This window comes from Mustela lutreola, chromosome 10 (genome assembly GCF_030435805.1).
Source record: "Mustela lutreola isolate mMusLut2 chromosome 10, mMusLut2.pri, whole genome shotgun sequence".
NCBI lineage: Eukaryota > Metazoa > Chordata > Mammalia > Carnivora > Mustelidae > Mustela > Mustela lutreola.
The window spans coordinates 51,123,095-51,148,868 of NC_081299.1; the positions used below are offsets into that span (position 1 = coordinate 51,123,095).

General features: G+C 34.1%; 1 protein-coding gene across 3 annotated transcripts in view; it reads left to right on the plus strand.

Moving 5' to 3' along the window:
• Positions 1-24,234, plus strand: part of ATG4C (autophagy related 4C cysteine peptidase) — a 77,663-nt gene extending 53,429 nt beyond the window's left edge. For all 3 annotated transcript variants that reach the window (XM_059136144.1, XM_059136143.1, XM_059136145.1), the window contains exons 10-11: positions 6,938-7,057; positions 21,583-24,234. In XM_059136144.1, coding sequence (XP_058992127.1) covers positions 6,938-7,057; positions 21,583-21,750 — 288 coding nt within the window. In that variant the 3' untranslated portion in view covers positions 21,751-24,234. The remainder of the gene's footprint in view (positions 1-6,937; positions 7,058-21,582) is intronic.
• The last annotated feature ends 1,540 nt before the right edge of the window (positions 24,235-25,774 follow it).

The window sequence follows — 25,774 nt, forward strand, 5'->3', positions numbered from 1 at the left end:
TGCTGAATTTTAATTTATGACACACTTTCTTCTTCATTTATCTTTGTCTCTAACTTGTTAGATATCCCAGCCCTACCAAAATAAATGATCAAGCCTCTAAGTTATTTTGTAGATAAATAGCTGAATATTACTGAAAAATTTAAAATATTAGGTATGTTTAATAAAAAGAAAAAGGGGGAAGAAAAAGATGATGGAGATGGGTTAGAATGACAAAGTGTTTTGAGACTCTCTGCTGAATTATTTTAAGTATAGTGGTTGAGGCTTAGGCCCTAGCTAAGTTTTTCAAGAGCTAAGTTGTGTTTCTTTTTTTTTTTTTTTTTTTTTTTTTTAAATTTTATTTATTTATCAGAGAGAGAGAGGGGGAGAGAGCAAGCACAGGCAGACAGAATGGCAGGCAGAGGCAGAGGGAGAAGCAGGCTCCCTGCTGAGCAAGGAGCCCGATGTGGGACTCGATCCCAGGACGCTGGGATCATGACCTGAGCCGAAGGCAGCTGCTTAGCCAACTGAGCCACCCAGGCGTCCCGCTAAGTTGTGTTTCTAATATTTGTTTTAGCTCTGATTTTTTTTAAAGATTTTATTTATTTATTTGAGAGAAGAAGAGCATCAGTTGGGGGGTAGAGGGCAAGGGAGAATCAGACTCCCTGCTGGGAAGGGAGTTGGAATTGGGACTTGACCAAGCGGAAGGCAGACCTTTAGGCCACCCAGGTGCCCCTGTTTTAGGTCTGATTTCTTAACATATTCTTTTCCTTTATGTTGGGTCTTTTGTGAACCAGTATTTTATTTTATTTTTAAGTTTTATTATTATTATTAATTTTTAAAATTTTTTAATTTATTTTACTTATTTTTAAAAAAGATTTTATTTATTTATTTGACAGACAGAGATCACAAGCAGGCAGAGAGGCAGGCAGAGAGGCAGGCAGAGAGAGAGGAGGAAGCAGGCTCCCTGCTGAGCAGAGAGCCTTATGAGAGTCTCGATCCCAGGACCCTGGGACCATGAGCCCAGCCGATGGCAGAGGCTTTAAACCACTGAGCCACCCATGCGCCCCAGGTTTTATTATTATTTAAAAAATACTTAGCAATCTCTTTGCCTACTGTGGGGTTCGAAATCACAAGCCTGAGATCAAGAGTTGCATGCTCTACTAACTGAGCCAGCCAGGCACCATGTGACTCAGTATTTTCTTTCAGAAAATTTTGAGAGTGCATAAGTGAGGTATGTAATTATTATATGGTTTTGGTTCTTGTTTTCTCAGTTGTTGCTTTTACAGACTTTTTTTTAAAAAATATTTTATTTATTTATTTGACAGAGATCACAAATAGGCAGAGAGACAGGCAGAGAGAGAGGAGGAAGCAGACTCCCTGATGAGCAGATGCCCCTTTTACAGACTTTTAATATAATTGTAATCAATTGAGGGGCATGGATCACTATTTCTCAAAGGCTTGACAAATCGGAAATATCGTTTAATACTTGTTTTAGTAATAGCATCCTAGCTAATATTAATATCTAGTGGTATTTAAATGATAGGTTATCTCAGTAGGACACTGAGAAATTGGGTTTAGATTTATATTTTTGAGATGCTGGTAGAGTATCTCCACCTGTCTGGGTAATTCCTCTGGATAGTTTTTCATTTATCTCAGCTTAGGGATGTATCTTAGGCTATTTAGTGAATAGTATCATTTATTTTTCTATGAGAGTATAACATAAAAACTATAACAAATTGCTTTTGTACAAAAATGAAATTTCACTTTTTGCTTTTTAACATATTTTAAGCTTAAAATGCTCCAGGAGAATGTATTTTAACTGCCCTATATAATTGACATCCTTGACTTCTTATGTAGGTTGTGTGTATTTATGCTACTGAAATTTTGCAGTTGATTGACATAATGATACGAGCATTCTAAAACCATGCTTATACCTCAATGATCAAAATTATTTTTTTAAAGATTCCATTTATTATTTGAGGGAGAGGGGCAGAGGAGAGAGAAAGCATCCAAGCAGACTCCATACTAAGCAGGGCGCCTGACATGGGGCTCACTTTCACAACCCTGAGATCATGACCTGAGCCGAAATCAAGAGTCGGATGCTTAACCAGCTGAACCACCTAGGCATCCAAAATTATTTTTGGAAAGAAACTTTTTTTGATCAATACTTGTTTTTGGTCAATAGATGGAGAAATTAAAATCTTAGCTCTTTTATTCAATTCCATGTATTCAATCACTAGTAGTCCTGATACTTTGAGTGAATGCCTTGAATCCAATAGGATTATGAATATTTAAGAAAGTAGTATGATATCTGAATATTTGAGATTGAAGAGGAAATTTAGCAGATTACATCTTTTGTTTTTCTTACAGTATTGAATTCCTACATATTTAGAGTTGAGCTTTTAAAATACTGAAACCAAATCAGACCAAGTATTCTATTTTATTTTTATTTAAATTTTTAAATTTTATTTATTTGAGCTAGAGTGAAAGAGAGAAAGAGAGAGAGAGAGAACACAAGGCTGGGGGAAGGAGAAGCGGACTCCTCAATGAGCAGGGAGCCCGTGTGGAACTTGATCCCAGGAGCCGGGGATCACAACCCAAGCCGAAGGCAGATGCTTAACTGACTGAGCCACCCAGGCACCCCTCTTTTTTATTTTTAAAAAAGATTTTATTATTTATTGGGGGGTGGGGAGGGGCAGAGGACAAGGGAGAAACAGACTCCCTACTGAGCAGGGAGCCCAACATGGGGCCCAATCCCAGGACTCTGAGATCATGCATGACCTGAGCCAAAGTAAAATACTTAACTGACTGAGCCACCCAGGTACCCCCCAAGTATTCTTTTTTAAACTGCCATTTATTGAACTCTTTCCATATGCAAGGCACTCTCCTAAGCACATTAGTTAGTTGTTTGTTGAATTGTTTTCTTCCCTATAGTTCCGTATCATTATATATTTGTACTAATTTTCCATTCTTGTGGGATACGTTCTTATAAAATATATTAGTTTATACTGTTGAATTTTTATGTTAACTTTGTAGAAGAGAATTTCCTTCATCTCTATCTACACAGAGTTTTTAACACTGTGAAGTGAACGTAAGTAGTCATGAATGCATATATGTCTCTAATTTTCATATAGAGAATAGGGTATGAAGGAATAACATGAGCACCTTAAGGAAAAAAGTTGTGGAAAACAGCTTGAAATTAAAAGGGAATGAGAAGAACACAAGTGGCTTCTAGCAGTGAGGGTATGTTGAACTGTGGGTTCCAACTATCAGTGGTTCAGGCAGAGTATCAATTGCTGGGATGAGAGGACTAGAAGATAATGTATCTTCAGTGTAAATACATATTTGTGTGTGTGTGTGTGTATGTTTAATAAGATTTCTCAAACCAGAGACTATTGTTTCATGTTATTTATGATATACTTTCAGAATTACAGATTCTAACTCTTATATAACAAATTCTATTCTATTATTAAGGCAATATTTGATTTTCTAAATACTAATATTCCACTAGTAAGGCAGGAAAAGCCTTATTAATAGACATGTTAGTCTGTTGTGATTCCTAGGCCCCCAGTTTCAAGTTTTAGAATGTCTATGCAGTGATTATTTTAATCTACCCTAGTAAAATCAGAGAATAGTGGCATTAAAGATTTAAGAATGATGTGACTGATTAGAGAGATGGATGAGTGAATTCATCAGTGAAACATGTACCCATTATGAATTACACATGTGGACTGCAGTTAGTAGGATTTGTTTTGTAGTAAGGGTATTCTCTAATTATCTTAGGAGGCTCCACCTTAAAGTATTTGTTTCAGTATTATTTGTATGTTTAGGTAATAGGATCAACTATTCCAGAAAATAAGCCTAGAGTAGTACCTGGCATTTAGTATGTACCTAATAACTATTTGTTGAGGCAGTGAATAAATAATATATTGAAAAATGAAATAAATGGGAATTGACTCTTTTTTTAGTCATATATTTTTTTCAGAAACATATTTCATTGTCACAGAAATACTCCCTAAAATGTGTTTGTAAAGTAGAGGGTGCTACTCTTACCAATCGTCAGAATTGTAAAGATTAAAAAAAAAATCATAAGTACATAGCTCAAAGAATTATCACAAAGTAAATATAGCTGTGTAACACCCCTTAGAAAATATTTTAGTCTAACTTGTTCTGCAATAAATAGACATGATTCTGAATTATAAATTAATGTTGGCTTGACTTCAGAATCTTCTTGGGTGAACGAAAGAATATAGTTTTAAATTTTAATGTTATAAAATGCCTCTTTGTAATATGAATCCTAGTACTCATATAGTAACACCCAATAGCAGTTTTAGTTTTCAGTCATCGGAGATTTATATCTGTGTTTTTGCGAATAATATAAAAAGTTCTTGGTATATATCAAAACACTATGAACAACAATGTAGTATTTGTCATTACTATGATCATTGAGATAATACAGTGAAACAACACTAAAACGATTTGGTTTAGTCTTGTTGGTTCTTACATGAAAACAATAATTAAAAAAAAAAACATAGGACATCCTCGTAGATGAATTTAAAAAATATTTTGTTGGACCTTGTAGAAACGTTTGGTCCTTTCTTATCCCTAAGTAGTAAAAACTAAATAAACATTCCTTATTATTGGCTTTGGAAGGAGTTGGACTGTTTTTAGATAGCTTATATGTATGTAGAATAACTTCTTTTTTTAAAGATTTATTTTTTATTTACTTATTTGAGAGAGAGGGAGAGAGAATGTAAGTGGGGAAGAGGGGTAGAGGGAGAGGGAGAAGCAGACCCCCTGCTGAGCCAGATGCAGCATTCCATTCCAGGTCCTGGGATCCTGCCCTGAGCCAAAGGAAGAGGCTTAACCGACTGAGGCATGCATGCACTCCTAGAATAACTTTTTGTAAATATGACCTAGAGCTGTCTGTGCCGTGTACACTAATCTATTCCTGTATATTGTTAACAAGTCTATGTAGTTATTCTGTGCCTTTTCAGATCTGTTTTCAGTAAAACAGATAAAAAAAGGCAGGTGACACAGTGTTGAAAAAAGACCAACTAAGGCAATACTTGTGTTGACTTGTACTTTGGAGACTCCAGTTTAGTTAGGTTGGATCTCACTATATAAAGTACTAGTTAAGCATTTTATAGAAGTTATAGGTTTTTTTTTTAAAGATTTTATTTATTTGACAGAGATCACAAGTAGGCAGAGAGGCAGGCAGAGAGAGGGGGAAGCAGACTCCCGGGACCCCGAGACCATGACCCGAGCCGAAGGCAGAGGCTTAAACCACTGAGCCACCCAGGTGCCTTAGAAGTTATAGTTTTGAAAACATATTTGTTTGGCCTGTATTTACTGCAGTGATAGAGAATTTGAATCTAATATATGATTGAACTATCTATAAGGGAAAAAAGGAGCTTGAATAGGAGCTTGAAAAGGAGCTTGCATAGTCTCTAGTGATAACATGGGACACTAATTGGATCACTGGGATGGATATAGGGAGAGGGAAAAGAATTATTTTGACTGATTTACCATGAACATAAATATGAAAGCCTATGTTTTTCTGTATTTTGATAGTTTCAGGTTAAAATCCCTTAGTTTTAGATATTAAATGTAGGGAAAATTTAAGTTTATGAGTTCAAATTCGGCCTGGATCATTTTGAGAGAAAGAACATGTGTGCACAGGCGAGTGGGGGAGGGGTAGAGGGAGGGAGAATCTTAAGCAGGCTCTATCCCCAGCGTGGAGTCAGATGGGGGCTCCATCTCACAACCCTGGATCATGACCTGAGTGGAAATCAAGAGTCAGTCACTTAACTGTCACCCAGGTGCCCCCCAAGATCATGTCTTAATTGAGCTTATTCTTCAATTAAAAAAATAGAATATACAATAAAGAATTTCTCATACCTGTCTACCATTTACCCAGTTTTCTCTCTCTCCCCTAAACTTGTTAATTTTGGTATATCCTTGGGCGCCTGGGTGGCTCAGTGGGTTAAGCTGCTTCCTTCGGCTCAGGTCACGATCTCAGGGTCCTGGGATCGAGTCCTGCATTCGGCTCTCTGCTCAGCAGGGAGCCTGCTTTCCTCTCTCTCTCTCTGCCTGCCTCTCCGTCTACTTGTAATTTCTCTCTGTCAAATAAATAAATAAATAAATAATCTAAAAAAAAAAAATTTTGGTATATCCTTAAAGTTCACTTATACAAACATAAACAAATTTGAATATATATATTTCTAAGGCCCTCCTTTTTTTACATATAAGCATTTTTTTATACACAGAAAAACAGACTTTGGTAGCCTCAGTGATTTTTTTTTTTATTTTTTTATTTTATTAATAGCCTCAGTGATTTTTAAGGACAAGCTATCTGAGCATTCAGGATGCCTGGATGGCTTAGTTGGTTAAGCGTCTGCCTTCAGGTCAGGTCTAATGATCTCAGGGTCTTGGGATTGAGCCCTGCATGGGGCTCCCTGCTCAGCAGCAAGTCTGCTTCTCCCTCTGCCCCACCCCCACCCCGCTCCTTCTCTCTTTCTCAAAATAAATAAATAAAATCTTAAAAAAAGCAACCAAACCAACCCAGCTTTAATTGAACTATCATAGAAACAACTAACTTGATTCTAAACCTTGTACTAGCTTATGTATGTCTTTTCCAGTGGCACATTTTTCCTCCCTTCTGCAAGTATTAGAAATGCATATCACTTTGACACACTTGTTTTCTTTTACAGAATGACACTAATGCCACATAAGGTGGAGATTTGACTTGAATGTAAATAATGGTGGCTGTCATGTTTTACAGCTTTGGAGAGTGGAAAGGACCATTTGCAGAGGATAGTCTAAAACGCTGTTTGAAATATGAAAGCATATTTATGAGAAAAACTAGAGGGCAAATTTTAAATTAAGTAATATCTTGTATATATTCAAGTCCATCAAATAAAACTAAATTAATCCTAAAGAACTTTTAAAATTGCAGACATTCCACTGCCCATCTCCCAAAAAGATGTCATTTCGAAAAATGGACCCTAGCTGTACGATAGGATTTTACTGTCGAAACGTTCAGGACTTCAAACGAGCTTCTGAAGAAATCACTAAGGTACTTTTATTTAAAATATTACAATATTTGTAAATAACCTAATTTTTATTAGACATAACCTATAAGAGGACAAAACTCTGTAAATAATTCTTTGGTAAAATTTCCTCTTGATTGTTAATATTATTAGGACTATTGTGAGCCAGAAAATTAGACTATTTGGGGACTCCTAGTCTTTGAGATTAATGAACATTACCAACTAGTGACCAGTTGAAAGTATCAATTGCTCCACTAGGTGGCACTGTTGAAATAAAAATCCCTTTGCAAACTAGCCATGTGCAAGCAATTAGGGTTATATTTTATTTGAAGAGGATTTTAAAAGGGCAATACCTTAGGGGGTAGAAAAAAATTAATGAAGTATTTGATCAAGCCAAATCGAGCATTATTTCTTGTTAGTCCAAGTGCTTCTTTGATTTTTTTTTAAAGAGAAATGGTATTTTTGGATTTCTCAGAACTGCTTTATAAAATGAGCTGTGTTGTTACCTTCCAATAAGCTTGTCTAATCTGATCTATTCTACTTACAGGATCTTTGAAATAGGTTTATTTAACTCCCTCTCATAAGCTTTAAACTTCTGCATTTTTTTGATCTTTGAGTACTGTTAAAACATTTATAGAACCTTAAGATCTGTCTATATTTAGTACTTTAGAAAATAAAAAAGATTATTTAGGAAGTAAGCATAAATGGATGGCTGTCTTTATTAGTATCAGTAATAATAGGCTATCATTTTAAGGTAAGTAAAACCAATACTAAATTCATTTTTTGGAATTTTCAACTTGAGTTCAGGTATAATAGTATTCATTACTGCTTTAATTTCCAGTTAGTTTCCTTCTGGAAAATGGACCCAGTGGGTTGAAATTTGATTTTTACAATGTAAAAATAGAATAAAAAGTTTCATATAAGCTAAGTTTAGTTTACTTGACCTGCCATGTAAAAGAGGAAATTTAACAGGAAAATGACAGAAAAATGAATGAGAGGAGAAAATGAGATATGTGAGAACCTTTCCTTATTCTTCATTTCTCATAGTTGTCGTCTTTTCATTCTCCTTTTTAACCCAGAGGGCCAAGTGAATGTAACAAAATGTGTCTTCTCTATTTCCCCCCTTTTCTTGTTTGAAGTTAGTATATACATTTGTTTAATTTTTCTTTGGCAATTCTGTCTTTATAAAATATCATGTAAAATATGTGCTAAAATATACAGTCCAGATGATATTGTAATATAGATTTATGTTGATGAACATTTCCCTTTTAAAGCCGTTTCTGTTTCTACCAGTTTATTTTCTGTCTAGGTGAAAATAAGTGTGTTTAAAATAGTGGTCTATTCCTGGAATAGAAACAAATCAAATTATCATTACCAAATTAAAAAAAACAAGATGAACAAATGAGTTGCATATTGATATTTTCTGATTAAAACAGTTTTTGTCGGTTTTATATATTATATATATATACACACATACATAATATATATTGCCTGTATATTTATATTGTTTTTACATGGGAAAAATACCTAGAAATTATTGCTCATGATGCATCAGAGTAATATGCAATATTAAAATAAAGGAAAACCATATTGAAATGTCATTTTGAAGTACTGAGAATTTTTCCAGAGTCAGTTAACTTCTTTAAATAATAGTTTTGTTCTTAAATTAATAGCTTTTCATAGCAGTATCAAAAACTCTCTTTGTTGATTAATAACTTGATCATTTACTTTTGCTTGGAAAATTGTAAGTGAAATAGTTTTCCTTTTCATCTTAAAAACTGAACTTGGCATTTTTATGTTAAACTTATTTTTTTCTTTTTAAAAATTAATACATTTTATATTATTTGTTTCAATGCAGGATATAATTTCAGTTGTCTCATTTTGAAAATAAAGCTAGGTAGCCTAGATTCTCATGTTTAATTTATTATGTGTGGATGAGTATTCTAATGCCATATATTACATGATTTTTAAAATGTTAATAAAAATTGTGAAATTAATTCAGTGTTTAGCACAGCTCAGCCCAGCAAGTATCTGAATAACTACCATGTTGAGAGCATAAAATGACCAAGCCATAATACTACTATTGAACAGTTATAAGGTTTCTGCCCTCAAGTAGCATTTGTAGGCCAGGAGAGGGAATAAGACAAGTACACATACATTACATTGAATATGATAAGCACTAGTACAGAAACAGAAACAAATTGACAGCAGAAGGAAGGATGTTGAAATGAGAGCAATGTCACATCCAAGTCAAAGTTCTTTATTGTGATGGTGATATTTAATTTGGCCCTTAAAGTGTAGGCTTAATTTTTACTGCTGTAAGGAAAAGAAAGGTTACTTCAAGCAGAGGAAATAACAAGAGGAAACGTATTGGAAAAGGAAAATGTAGAGCTTGACTAGAGAATGGCAAATAGTCCAATTTGTTAGTGCCAAGGGTACATGTAGAGTAGGATTTCTGTCTTCTGACTCCCTAAATTAGGATCCTTGATGGCCCGAGAGTCTCCAGTTCTAACAAGCCTCCCAAGTAGTCTTGTATTCCAAATTTGAGAACCATTGGTGTAAGACTGCAAACCAAAGTGTGACACTTGATGTTTTTAGGTAGCACCAGGATACATATTTTAATCCATATGTATTTATTTATATTCATATTAGAAAAATATAACTGGCATATTAAACATGTGATTTCCTGTTAATTAATGATTTGTCCAAGGCTATTTAAGTTAAAAACTATGGAAAAAAAAGAATCCTTAATCGTAACAGAGATGGTGTACATAAAAAAATAATGAAGAGGGTATATGTGTGTCCAAGGCTTGGAAAACACTGCTGTAGGAAACAGCAAAGGATGAGGCTAGAAGAGGAAGTTGGATACTATTGTGAAGAGTCTTGTAATTTAGCAATATGTTGATTTTATTAAATTAGTTTTTTAATTTCAAGCATACAGAAATATAGAGAATAACATAATAAATACCCATGTGCTACCATTGAGCATAAGGAAAAAAAATACATATATAACTGAAGCATTTTAACCTTCCTCAACCTTATTCTCTTCCTTTCTTCCCAGTGGTAACTATTATCCGATGTTAGTATATAATATTCATTCTTTATATATATACATAAACAATATATACTACTTTGCGTGTTAGTAAATTTATCACAAATGATATGTTGATATGAAAATGTTTATATCCTGTCATTTGCTTTTTCATTTAATAGTGACTTAGAAATTAGATCTATATGGATTGGTCTAGCTTATTCATAACTGCTGAATAGTAGTACATTTTACAATCTACTACTTTTTATTTAAACTGTCTTTTGTTAATGGTCATCTAGCTTGTTTCATTTTCCAATTACAAATAATGTTTTTAAGAATATCCTTGTTCTTATCTCTTCATTTACATGTACTATGTTAACTGGGATTATTACAGTAGATACCCTAGACACAGCAGAGTAGAACTGCTGGGTCTCAGGGTGTGCATATTTTTAGATTTGCTAGATATTGTCAAATGCTCTCCAAAGTAATCATACCAAGGAGTCTATGAAAATTTCCAATGATTCACATCCTTATTAAAACTCGATATTATGGGGCGCCTGGGTGGCTCAGTGGGTTAAAGCCTCTGCCTTCGGCTCAGGTCATGATCCCAGGGTCCTGGGATCGAGTCCCGCATCGGGCTCTCTGCTCAGCAGGGAGCCTGCTTCCTCCCCCCTCTCTCTCTGCCTGCCTCTCTGCCTACTTGTGATCTCTCTCTGTCAAATAAATAAAAAAATCTTTAAAAAAAAAAAAAAAAAAAAAAAACTCGATATTGTAAGACTTCTATACTTTTATCCAATCTCATGGATATAAATATAAATATAGCTACAAAGTATTTCTTTGTAGTTTTAATTTGTATTTCCCTGATTAATAGTGGAATTGAGCATCTTACCAAAGTTTATTGGTCCTTTGGTTCCCCTTTTGTGAATTTCTTATTTATTCCCTTTCTCTAATTCTCTGTACGGTTATTTGAGTTGAAGGAAATCAAATCAAATTCATAATTTTGGATCCTACCACTTGTTGGCTCTATGTGTTGTAAATATATTCTCCCAGGCTACTATTTTCACTTGTTAAGGGTGTCTTTAATTTTTGTCAAATTAGTAAATCTTTTTCTTTATAGGTTTTGAATTTTTAATCAAAGAAATATGTAATAACCAAAGTCATAAATAGAATTCCTAAATTCTCCTACATTTCTTCCAGAAGTTTTATGTTTCACATTTAAAACTTGTATATGTCTTAAGATCTGCATCTTCTTTGGGAAAAAAATGGATAACTGGTTGTTCTAGCATTATTTATTAAAAAGCTAACCTTTCTTCATTGATTTGTAATGCTTTTTTCAAAGACTTGGATGAGGACAGTGCTGTGGGATGGGAGAGGAAGGAATTATTCGGAGTTTGTGAATGTAGAGTCTGTAAGATCAAGCAGTTTTGAGGGCAAGTGAAAGGCGGAGACCCTAAACAAGTCTGCTTTACATCTGAGTGTCTAGAAGAAAACAATTATTAGTTCATTAATATGGCAGTTCAGGTAATCAACAAGATTTGAGTGCTCTCACCCCTACCATTCTGCCAAAACTCCACATGGCCAAGTCCATTAGTCATATCTTTGTCTTCATCCCACGTATCCTGACATTAATATTTGCCATAGCTGAACACTCACTATACCTTCATACATCTTCTTCATTTGGCTTCTATAATCACTCTCTTGATTTTTCTCATTCTTCACTAGTTTTTCCCTCTCATTTCTCCTTTGTCTGCTCTTCTCCCCAGTCTCTTAATGTTGGAACACCCCCTGGCTTAGTCTTCAGTTTTAATGTCTTTTTTATCTTGGTGATCTCTTCTAGCCCTATAGCTTTAAATATCAAATATAAGTCAGCTAAAACCAAGATCATGTCTTCAACTCAAACCTCTCTTTCCAGTTAAAGATTACATATGTCCAAATGCATTCAGCATCCTATGTATGTCTGATATACATTTCCAAAATCAGATTCTGATCTTCCTTTTCAAGCCTCTTTCTGCTCATAATTTTCCTCTTCTCATTTAAGGGCAAATTTATCTGCTAAGGCCAAAAGCTTGGGGTTATCCTTACCTTCTTACTCTCTCTCATATCCTATAATCAGTTAGATGTTCAATATATATCTAGAATCAGACCACTTTTCATATCTCTGCTGATAGTACTGTGGTCTGCAATGGCCTAATTTGTTTCTAAACCTCCTCCCCCAAACCTATTCTTTCTTTCTTTTTTTTTTTTTTTTTTTTTTTTAAGATTTATTTATTTATTTGACAGAGATCACAAGTAGGGAGAGAGGCAGGCAGAGAGAGGACGAAGCAGGCTCCCTGCCTAGCAGAGAGCCCCACAAACCTGTTCTTGATTTAGCAGCCTGATTTTTTAAAAACCAAAGTCAAAGCACACCACTCTTTTCCTCAGAAACCTGCATTGACTTTTCAGTTCACTTATAAATAAAAAGTTCTTATCATATCCTCTACGACCCCAGGTGATGTATGTTTCCATGCCCCATTCCCTTACCTCAACCCCTTATCCCTTACTCTACCCTCTTTCACTCTGCGTTAGTCATGTTGGCCTCCTTGCAGATATCTACCCTAGTTGCGAAGGACTGGAATGCTTTTTTCCTCAGATTATCCGTAGGACTGATAATCCTTGCTTCCTTTAAGGCGCTTCAGTGAGGCCTAATTTGATCACCTTATTTAAAGGTGCCGTGTCCTCCACCATTCCTTCTTACCTTAGTTATTTTATTTTTTTCTTAGCAGTTACAACTTTCTAATACACTATAAAATTTACTTATATTACTGTTACATTTATTATATTATATATATATTATTATTATATTTATTATTACCTGTCTTCCCCAGTAGAATATAAACTTCACAAGGGCAGGAATGTTTTGCCTGTTTAGGTCACTGATGTATCCCAAAGCTTCTACAACACTGCCTGGCCCATAGTAAGTACTCACTATATTGAATGACTGTTTGGTGCTGGGTATGCACTTGTGAACAAGAAAGTTATGACTTCTAACTTCATGAACATACAGTCTAAGTGGACAAGATGAACATTAAATCAACAAATAAGTGGATAACAAAAATGTAAAATTCCATAAAAATATAGTGTTATGGACAAGAAAAATAGGAAACATATAATTTAATTTGAGGAGTACAAATTTTATAAAGTATATCCATTTCATTTTCCTTAATGTCCAGATAAAAGTCTTACATGGTCCACAGTATCTGCCCTATTTAAACCTACCACATTAAAACTGGTAAAAATCTGTAAGAGAATAGTGAGGGTCCTCCTAATTACAATGAACCTAACTGATACATCTTCATGACTTGCTTTTAAGAATTTGAAACCTTGATTTGGGAGCAGATAAGATGAGCAATAGAGTCTGGTGTGTTAGAGATAGCAGAATTTCTGGTAGAGTTAGGAGTATCTTTTATGTCATTGAAATGGTCAATCATGGAATCTCTCTGGATAGGGAAGCAAATGATCTGGGAGAATTGAGAGAGGTGGAAAATTTGGAAGTCAGGTGAATATGATGAAGTCAGGTTTACTGGTATGCATCTAAAACAATACCTCTTCCATCTTCCACTTCTTTAGATTTTAGGACCTCTATGGAACAGTTCTGTTTAATCCTGTCTTTGATCTTTCTATTAACAATCTTCTCCTTCCCTCCCTTTCTCGTCTCTCAGTAGTTAACTGTGTTGTTAAATTTTTTCATGTCCTTTTTGTTCCTGCATAGTATGTAAGATATGTGATAAAAGTTTCCACTTGTAATTGTGGGTTTGTTCATTTCTCCTGCAAGTTCTCTTGCCTTTTGTTTTGTATATTTTGATTACATACAAATTCAGTATTGTTAGGTCTTCCTATTGAATTGACTCTCCACGTTCTGCAGGGTGAACTTGCTCACTTTTCATAAGTATCCTGCCAACACATCTCTTTGCCAATCCCTGACTTAGATTATGTCTCCACTGCTCTGCTTTCTTATAAAAAGGCCTGATGTAGATTATTTTTATCTTATCTCACATCCCCTGTTCTTCCTTTTTTTTACTTGTTCTCAGCCTAAAGATAATTGTAAAATAAAATACTATTTTTTAATGATAAAACTTAACTACCTAATAGTACTGATGTTTGAGCAGAAAATCTCAAATAAAAATGTGAGTATTAGGAAATTGTTTGATTATGGAATGAATGTCCACACAGGAAAAAATATTTATAAGTATCCAGCTGTCCTCCAGCTACAGAACAAACATGATTTACAGCCATTGGATCCCGGATATCTAAGAGATCTTAGGGGTTATTTTTAATAAAATAATAAAAATTGTAAATTTTTAATTTATAAATTATAATAAAAATATTTACAAGTATCCAGCTGTCCTCTAGCTATAGAACAAACGTATATTATAGCCATTGAATCCTGGATATCTTGGAGATCTTAGGGGTTATTCAATCCAGAGCTAACGTCTGTGGAGTCCTTACCATATGTTTGATATTGTGCTACACACCTGATATATATTATCTCATTTAATCTACACAAACCTTCTGAGGTAGATACTGTTATCCCCTTGTACATATGAGGAATCTTACTTTGGTGGTATAGCTGCCTTCCATGACGAATCTTGTCCTTACAGAGGTTCAGTAACCTTCATAAAAAGGTCACAACTAATAAATGATAGTGCTGAGATTTAAACCTCAGACACTTTGACTTTGAGAATATGCGCTCATAAACACTATTCTCTATAGTCTCCTCTTTATCCATCAATCCACATGGTCTGGACAGTTGACTATCTAATCTTCATTTCAGGTAATGGTGAGCTAAGTATTTTCCTGGAAGTCTTTTCAATTTTTGGACAGATCCTTATTGTTAAAAAAGCATTTCCTATATTGAGCTGGAATCATTCTCTACATAACTTTTACTCCATCTCACAAAGCAAGAGAATAAGTTTGCTTCCTCTTCTAGAACAAACATTCCCTTTTCTCCAGGGGTATGCAGTTTCTCATACCCATTGCTATTTGGTAAATGTATTTTTGTAAATACCTTAGTGTGTCAGGTTTATGTTCATGATTATATTTCCCCTCCTAGTCCTATACTTTCCAAGTGAAATTTGAGGGATATTTTTCTTTCATAGGTCTTTTTCTGGGTTTTAATGATAAGAACTCTGATTTCTTTTAAAATCTTCAGGGACTTACTGTTTATTGGGAAGACATTAAGTGGATATTAAAAATAAATGACTGTAGGGGTGCCTGGGTGGCTCAGTGGGTTAAGCCGCTGCCTTCGGCTCAGGTCATGATCTCAGGGTCCTGGGATCGAGTCCCGCATCGGGCTCTCTGCTCAGCAGGGAGCCTGCTTCCCTCTCTCTCTCTGCCTGCCTCTCTATCTACCTGTGATCTCTCTCTGTCGAATAAATAAATAAAATCTTTAAAAAAAATTACTGTAAAAATATATTTAGTAAATGCTAACATTGTGATAATAATGACAGTAATAATAGCCAACATATTAGAGGCCCGGTAATCTGAGTGCTTTCCTCACAACAACTTTGTGGCAAAGATGCTATCAATACTGACATTTTACAGCCTAAAGAAAACGAGACAGTCTTGTTAAGTAACTTGCCCAGGGTCATACAGTTTGTAGGTATTAGCCAGGTTTTAGCAGAGACTAAGTTCCATAGTCCCTGTTTGTAATCCTTGTGCTACACAAATCTGTAGAACTTTGGGAAAAGTCATAAGCACTTCAGAATGAGGTACTTGACAGTAGATTTTGGGCTGGAACTTTGAGGACTGAGTTTGTATGATCAGAAAGGATGTAGGAAGGGCAGCTAGATGACAGGATATCATGAGCAGAAACATTACAGTAGAGTGTTACTGAATGTTTATGGTTGAATGTTAGGAGGTAGAATGTTTAATGTGGCTAACAAGGGCCTGGATGATCTGGCTTTTATGTACCAACCATTCTTCCTTTTTTTCCTCTATCCTTGAGCCACACGGGCCCTCTTTCTGTTCTTTGAACATGCTAAGTGTATTGGCATCCTAGGCCTTTGTACTAGCTGATTTTCCTACCTGGAGTGTTTTTCTCCTAGAACTCTAATGTGTGATTGCGTATTATTATTATTTGGGTCTCAGCTTGGCTTTTTCTGACCAGAGAACCTACAGGAGCCTTCCTGCCTTCCTTACCACATTACCCTGTTTTTTTTTTTTGTTTTGTTTTGTTTTTTTAAGATTTTATTTATTTATTTGACAGAGAGAAATCACAAGTAGACGGAGAGGCAGGCAGAGAGAGAGAGAGGGAAGCAGGCTTCCTGCCGAGCAGAGAGCCTGATGCGGGACTCGATCCCAGGACCCTGAGATCATGACCTGAGCCGAAGGCAGTGGCTTAACCCACTGAGCCACCCAGGCACCCAACCCTGTTTTATTTTTATCATAGTTCTCCTCTCCGAATAGTGTGCAAGCACCATTAGTTACCTGTTCAATATCCACCTCTCTTTTTTATTGTTTGGCTGAGAGAATCCTGTAATTTGGGGGAACAGTGTGCCCAAATATTCATTTTTCTTGGTCTCCCTTGTATTTAAGCACAGTTTGGCCAGTGAAATACAAGGGGATGTGTGTTGGAAATATCTGGGGAAAAATTTGCTCTTCTGATAAAATGGTAGATTTAGATGTGTTTCTGTCACTCCCTTTATATCTACCTGCCCCTGCCTTGAATGTGAACGCAACACCTGGGGTTTCTGTAGTTCTTTGTGACCATGAGGGAAAGGCCAAGAGAATTGTAGGAACTGTCTGACATCAATTAACCAAAGGTAGCATTGTCAGACTCTTTTGTTATATTCCTGGTACCTAAAACCATTGCTGTATTTTATCTTTTTGTCACTTGGCACAAAAACCATTCCTAACTAATAAAGATGATGTTGTCAATGATAGAAACTTGGAGAAGTTTGGAAGGGAGCTAATTTGGGGAGGCAGAAATGATCATCAGTTTGAGTTGATATTGCAGCATGCCTCTACTTACTGTAGGAGGCGGTATAGTATAGTGGTTATAACAGTACCAGCCTGCTTAAGTTTAAATGCTGGCTCTGCAAGTTACTGGCTATGTGAACTTGCACAAGTCACCTAACCCCTCAATATTTTTCAGTTCCCTCAACTGTAAATTATGGATAATAACAAAGCCTAACAGAGAAATGGCTGAAACTAAGAATAGATAATATTTTTGAGAACATGAACTATATAAAGAAGATAAAGGATCAATAGCTGATTAATATCTGCATTTTGGGATGTAGGAATAAATAGAGTCAATGAAGGAGAGAGAAGAAATGGTTTAGAGAATAGGAGAAACAGGAAAGCAAAATATTGCAGAAATCAAAGGGAGTGAGTATTTTAAGAAAGTAATGCTTAGCAGTGTCGATTACTAAAAAACTATCAAGAGAATAGGAACTAATAAAAGCTTTTTTAATTTGAGAACCAGAAGAGAGTATGTTCAGTATGGCAAGGGGTAAAAGTTGGGTTACAGTAATTTAAGATTGAGCAGAGAGAAAACAGAGAGGAGTGAGTATCACATGCTCATTTAATTTACTTCAGTTAACTACGTGAACTCTTGCAATAAAACAGGAACATGTTTTTCCATGTGTACTCTTTATTACATACTCTAAATTAATATAGACTGTAGTGTATTGTACTACATGTACAATTGTACTACATGTACAACTATTCCATGTTATAGAATAGGTTTGTACACACAAGACTATGCATAACACCCTTTAAACAATTTAAAGGCCTTTTGAAGATAATTTTAATTATATTGATTTTGACTGTTTGATTTTCACATAGTGGGCTGACTTTAGAACCTAACCACTACATAAAATGTAGCTCCACTGTGAATATAGTTTTGAATATAGACCACATAGGTCTCGATTGCTCTGTACTGGTTATAATTTTACATGTGTGGTGGCAGAAGCTAGAGCTAAAGGTTTTTTTACCCTGGGGAAGAAGAGGTCATCTCCTCGTTCTATTTCTGTTCTTCCTCACACCTATGAGCATTATGGAGGAAGAAATTGCTTAACTTATGTCCTCCAGCTTTTTCCTTTCTAGATTTTGAAACCTGTCAACTTAGCACATGGGAAAAATGTGATAAATTATTTGAACTCCTGAAAAATGATTTTGCCTTTTATTTTTTAATTATTATTATTTTTTAGAGATTTTATTTATTTATTTGCCAGAGAGAGAGAGCGCACGAGCACAGGCAGGCAGAGTGGCAGCAGAGGCAGAGGGAGAGGGAGAAACAGGCTCCCCGCCAAGCAAGGAGCCCGATGTGGGACTTGATTCCAGGACGCTGGGATCATGACCTGAGCCGAAGGCAGCCGCTTAACCAACTGAGCCACCCAGGCGTCCCTGATTTTGCCTTTTAGATAATAAAGCTGCTTTAGTGTATCTTTGATTATGTTATTAAAATACAACAGAAGAAGGCTTGCCTATTCTAAAATTATTGTTGAGCAAACCATTGAATCACCTTTTGAAAAGCAACCGTGAGATAGTAAACTCAGTTATCTTAAATTTTTTAAAAAATGGTTTTCTCCTAACTATCTAAGATATACATGTTAGAAAGTTTGGAAATTAGAAGTCTAACAAAAAAATCACCACTAAGTCTTTTGTTCATAGAAAACTTTATATTTTGTTGTATCTCCTACTAGCCTTTTGAAAATACATATTTAAAATGATTTTAATATGACTGAGATTATATTTTATATATAACTTTATATCCTATTTTTTCTTTTAACATTACATAATTTCCCAAGTTTTTGTTATCTTTTATTTTGTATATCTCAATTGATAATACCCTGTATCATACATAATCTAGTTTAGATTTTTTTTTCATGTAGCTTTTATGTAATCCATCATAGAGCGACTTTAAGCTTAGTTTTAACTTGTAATACAAGAAAAGAAGACTAAAGTTTTCACTTTTGATAAAAGTTTTTAGAATCAAATTTTCAAATCAGTGGTTTTTTTTTTTTTAACAAGTCTGAAAAAACATTCTTGATAGGGTGCTTAGGAGCTGGGAAAAATGTTTAAAAAGGCATATTGATAAGTGGTTGAGGCCTAATATTCCCAATAATTCCTTATTAGTTGATCTCTTTTTATTGTTGCTGCTGCTGTTGTTAAGTCATCTTGGGAAAGTAATTTAAATCCTTGGGAGCTCAGTTTTCCCATTTATAAAATGAGAGTAAGCTCAATAATTTCTAATGTTTCCTTTGGCATGCCATATTTATGTTCTAAAATTATTTCTTCCCTATCATATCATATTTATGTACTGATAGGTTATCACTTACCTTACTGCCCAACTCACTTGTCCTTTAATATGTATATTTAAAATAGGCTTTATTTTTTAGAGACATTATAGTTTCAAGAAAAGTTAGAAAAACTTGAAACAAGATGGGATCAGGAAGGAGACAAACCATAAGAGACTCTTAATCTCACAAAACAAACTGAGGGCTGCTGGGGGAAAGGGGGTGGTGGCTATGGAGAGGGTACTTGGGTTATGGACATTGGGGAGGGTATGTGCTATGGTGAGTGCTGGGAAGTGTGTAAGCCTGATGATTCACAGACCTGTACGCCTGGGGCAAATAATACATTATATGTTAATAAAAATAATTAATTAAAAAAAAGAAAATATGGTGTCGAGTAACCAAATTCAAAAAGAAAACAAATGTCACATTGGTCAATTTTAGAAAGAAAGAAATTTTCCCCCCTCAAAAAAAAAAAAGTTAGAAAAACTATAGTTCTTAAAGCCTAAATCAATAAATACATATAAGGGGGCCTTACACTACAAGTGAGTTTGCAAAAAGTAAATATATTTTGTAATTAAAGGACAAAGATCCCCTTTCTGACATTTTGCCCTGGGTCACAGATTTGAATCTTAGTTGATGAGCTGCTAATAAACCTAAATGACTTCTTTATTGATCTTGAAAGAAAGGATGAAGAGATGATAATATTAGCTTTGTTGTGCTGATTTGAAAATGATACAATGCCCATTAGATATTAACTTTTATAAGTAACATTAAATGAATATAAAATGACAATTTTCAGCTGTATTCCAGCCATTAGCTGGAGGTGAAAGAGGCTTGATCACATTATTTTTATCTTCTGCACTTTTCCTTCTTTCTTCCCTTTTTTTATAGAATGTAAATAAACGAGCAATGTGTACTTTAGGAGAGCAATTTGAATAATAGGTTATGATTTTCATTACATCCAATTTTTTCTAAGTACTTAATTATTTCTAAATGGTTCATTCCCATTCAGTTTTAAAAATGTATTTCATAGTAACTGTCTCATTGAAACATTTTAAGTTTAACATTGTATCTGTATGCTAGAGCTTTATATTTATTTAAGCCACATTTCAAGAGAATCTATAAATGCAATATATAAGAATTTGATGATCCTTCAGTTGAATATTGACATTTGGGAGAATTTAGTTTTTACCCCTGAAATTATCCTTTAGAAACAAATTATAATTAATTGATCATGATTAATGATGTGTAAATACTGTTGGTATTTTTTCAGCATTCTCTGTAATTCACATAAATTTCTCAGAATCCTTACAGGTCCTGGTTATCCATAGAAAAGTTTGTTTCTACCACAATGTCATTCAAAAATTTTATTCACTCTTAATGTTTTAATTTTTTAATAGAATTTATTTAAAAGAAAGTTTTAAAGTGGTTTAGAATGGGTTGTTGGATTGTTACCGTATCCCAAATTGACAAAGGTTATAAGGTTGTTGGGTCTTGCCACAAAATTCCAGGTACTGCTTTTTTCACTTTTGAATTATGTAGCTTTAAGAAGGTAATATGTAAGGTATGGATTATTACTATCTATAACAACACTATTTTTCATGTTTACCAAATTATTGAAAAAATATTTTTTTAAATATGTGACTATGAAAAGACTAAATTTTTAAAAATAGCTTTTTATTACTGCTTTTGGCCAATTTAACATTTCTCTGAGGTAAGAAGATTGGCTATCTTTTGCTGCATTTTATAGACGATAGTCAGGTAGAGTGATTTTGTCCAAGGTCTCATCAAGGTGAGTTGTAGAACTGAGTTTAGAATGGGCCTTTTGACTCAGTTTAATGGTAACAGTCTTTCATAGTATTTTACCATAGTCAGTAATACCATTTTGTTTTATTGTCTGTTACTACCAAAAGAAGAGAAATCTTGATTCTTTAGTAAACCTTTAAATCACAGAAGGTGATTAGAAGACTGACTTTGGTTAGGGGTGGGGGTAGGAAGTGAATGATAATGTACTTAATTTTGATGATCTACTCTTAAATGGAGAAGCAGGTATTTAGCTATAAGTAAACTCTGCAATGCTAATTAACTTTTTGTCTTTTGTGAGAACAGTGAAACAGTGGTACTGGATAAATGTAAATGAGAGAAACTAACAAGAGAGATTCAGGGCTAAAACATTAGATTTCGTTGTTTGGTCCTAGTGTACACTTTTGCATAAGTGATTTTTCTGTACTTTCTGTTACAGATGCTGAAAATTTCTTCTAAGGAGAAATATCCCTTATTTACTTTTGTAAATGGTCATTCCAGAGACTATGATTTTACATCTACTACAACCAATGAAGAAGACCTTTTCTCAGAGGATGAAAAGAAAAGATTAAAAAGATTTAGCACAGAAGAATTTGTCTTGCTCTAAAGATTAGTGTTTTTGTGCTTGTTGAGAAGAACTCCTCTGCAGGGGGAAAAATGAAGAGAAACAAGTTTACTCGAAACTGGCTTATTTTCACAAATATCTTAATTTTATATGTTCTTTTAAAAAAAGAACATTTGGAAATATACAAGTTTTAGAGATATTTTTCTGAAAGAGAAATGATTTAATGAATCTTTATTTCTAATAAATATCAAGTGATTCTGGCTGCATTCCTATTTCCCTAAGATCTGCTAACGTTAACTCTAACTTAATTGTAAGCCTTCCAGTCTTCAGATTCTTCCACCTGAGGCCACTAGTCTCCTGAAGGGTTTGTGATATAGGTCCCCAAATCAGAATCACCAAATAAGTTTGAAAGCTTCCACTTAGACACTAACAACCAGAAGACCAGAGAATGAACCTTCTGCATAGCCTCCTCATATTAATGCAACCAAAGGATACTTATGGATGTATCTGGATATATTAAACAGCAGTTGTTAGCTGTGATATGCATACAATTATATAAGTAGAATTGTAAGTTAATGTAATACTTAGCAGTATGATTTTATAATGGCTCCTCATTTTGCTTGCTATCAAGTCTTCTCTGAGGAGTGAATATAAAGTATTGGTGTTCCCCAGAAATTTAAAGGTTATGTTATTAATAACTTCATCTAATCAAATCAGATAAAGGCAATTTTAAGGCAGTAGTACTGTTTGTTTCCTGTCTCAAAAATGGAATTTTATGGAATTCTGCTTACTATGGAGTTTTTAAATCTAAATATAAGGACTAAGAAAGATATCAGTAAATGCTCCTCAATGTGATTTTTGCTATTTGTATGAATCACTGTAGTGGTATTTAGAAGTTGAGGCTATCTATAAGGTAATTCTGCCTTAAGTGTGTTATGTGTTACTGAAAGGCAAATATGTGATATAAAAATATAAGAGTTATTATTCAGCCAGGATTATGTACTTTAATAAAGATGTGAGAACATAAAGTATATTTGTTTGGTTTTAATAGGATTATTTTAGTTCTTTAATTTGAAAAAATCATTGTCTCATATGAAGTCTATTCTTATTTATAATGAAGGCAAGTAATATTGTTTCTCTGAAAGCAAAATATTAACTTACTTTATGGAGCTTTCATGTTTCAGTGCAGAAAGGTGACTTATAAAGACATAAAACTGTGTATCTTTTAAAGTCATTGATCTCTTCCATCAGAAAGCCTATTTGTTAGGTTTAGAGTTGCATACAAAACAGAAACAGAGGGGGCAATTGCTTTAATATGCCTGATGAGAGAAATCAGATTTGGCATTTCCCTGTGAGAACAATTTACTACAATGATAAAAATGGCCTAAAATCTAAAATTTTCCTTTATTCCAGATAAAATCTGGACAAATTAAGTCCAGTACTAATTTTCCTAGAATGTCAAAGCATTACAAGAATACGAAGCCAGTATTATGCCCGATTTTATGCACTGTAGTTGTATTGTCTAAACTATTGCAGTTTATTCTTTATATGTACCTGCAGTATTCACAGGATTTTACAACAAACACATCAAATGAGAGTACTCATACCTTCCAATGAATCAGAACTGATTGTAAGTATTCTCTTACAAGAGCTATATAAAAGTTTAGACTTATATTCTTGCATTCTACTATTTTCTCACCATCTTTGGGGACCATTTTCTTTCTTTCTTTCTTTCTTTCTTTCTTTTTTAAAGATTTTTTTTTTTTTTAATTTGACAGAGAGAGATCACAAGTAGGCAGAGAGGCAAGCAGAGAGAGAGGAGGAAGCAGACTCCCCGTCCAGCAGAGAGCCCAATGCGGGACTCAATCCCAGGACCCTGATATCATGACCTGGGCCGAAGGCAGAGGCTTAACCCACTGAGCCACCCAGGCGTCCCCATCTTTGGGGATCATTTTAAGTTGGTTAAAATTAGACCTGGCCAAAGTTGAGGTGAGAGGAGGCAGAAACTCCCTTTACATTGAATTATATTGAAAATACTCAGAGTACTGTACAGAAAAAACAAACCAATCTTGTAATGCAGTCATCCCAATGACTGAGAATAAATGTGTCGAATTGGAAATGATCAGCATAATATGCACATTAAAAAGTATTCAATATGTATTCAAAAGTATTCATTCAATAATGTATATGAATGAATGCATACATTCATGAAAATCAGATAGGCTGATTGATTTATCTCCCCTGTTAATTCAACTTCAGCTGAGGACCAGCCAAAAGTTGTGCTAATCTTTTATTGGAAAGGCAGCAACAAAACTACATCATTAGATTTAGAATAGAGGTACTGTATATTCTGGTTTCAGACTTTTTTTTTTTTTTTTCAGTTCTCACATTTTTTTTTTATTAATTAAATTTATTTATTTGAACACAGATTTCAAGTTCTGACAGCCAGTAAACTCGGTCAATAAAGCTTATGGATGATCTCTTTCAGACTGGAATAAAGGAAAGTAAAAAAAAAAAAAAAGACAAGATACTAAGATGGGTGTTCTGTTAAAATTATTAAAGGAGGATCCTGCATTTAGACATCAATATTAAGATACTAGTTTTACCATTAACATTTCAGAAATGAATTTTTAAAATTCTTAATGTGACTTTTTGATGGCAAAGGTTTCTTTCTCTCTTCCTGATAAGATTTGACACTTTGAATCCCCTTTTGTCAATGTATTAACCACCAGCAGGCAATGTTGAGAGTCATTTGCTGTATGAGTGAATGAAAAGATCCTTTACAGTACAAGTATATCCAAAAGGATTTCCCAAGGTATCCATTTTTCTGTTTTTATATTAAACTAGCCCCATTAAGTCTGTATTATTGAGAAGACAATAATATTAAAAATTTAGGTCACTTTTGTGTTCTGTTAACCTTAGCATTGTCCAAGGGCAAGCATATCTAAAAATATGTATGTTAATTCTGTCTTATTTTTAGAAGAATTAAAGAAATAGAACAGCAAAAATGACTTATCTATATAATATATCCAGTGCTAGGTCAGAAATCTTAATTTTTTAGAGATCTCTAGTTACTTTCTATCTTTGCATGCTGGAAAGCACTGTATTTCTGGTCAAATCATACTAATCTAGTCCCTCTCCTCCGTTTTCTCTGCTAATTATTTTGGAACTAGGAAAGTTGTATTTTCATGCTTTACCACAATCACCTTCAATAGCTTGCATTGTACATCTAAGTCTTTTTGACTATATATTTATATACAACCCCAAAACAAAACAAAAAGCACAGTCTAAGAATTTTCCAGAAGCAGGAAATGAAGAACAGATAATGAAAAACACTTTGAAAATATTAAATAAGTATATGAATTTCCATTGAAATAGACAAGATAAGGAGGAAACTAGAATTTTTAGTGAAATTGAAGCAAGATATCCAGAACATATTGATAGAGGCAATTTCTTGGAAAGGATTAAGGGATTACTGTTTTTTATAAAAAGAAGAGTAAATTTCTTTCAAAAAATTTTAAACTAAATATTTTGTATTATTTAGTATAGCCTCAATACTGCAAATCACCACAATTTAGTAGTACTATATTCAGTTGAGGATTTAGCCTGAATATTTTGAGATAACTGAATTGAAAAGGTGAAACATCCCACCAGAAAAAATTGGAAACATCTCATCCTATTCCAAAATATAAATTTTATATCATTTTATAGTTTGAATCTTAACTCAGTTTAGAAATCTTAAGCATTTCTGTGTGGTTTTCATGGTTATATAAAGACCTTCTCCTTACCTATAAACTTTGAAAAATATTATATTTAGAGTCAGTATTGCAGACACATTTTTGAATTAGCATTTTCTTCTCTTTCTTTTTTATAGTCCTCCTCAACATTATTGGTGGCAAGCAATGGCCCAAAACATTCACAACTACAGTTATAAAATTTCACTTATTCTCTCACAATAAGAAAAATATATTAAAAGTGAAGACTACATGTATGTTATTAGGTAAGAAAAGTACTGTGCTACTCTGTAACCAGTTCCTCCAGAAATTTAGAAATTCAACCTTCCTTT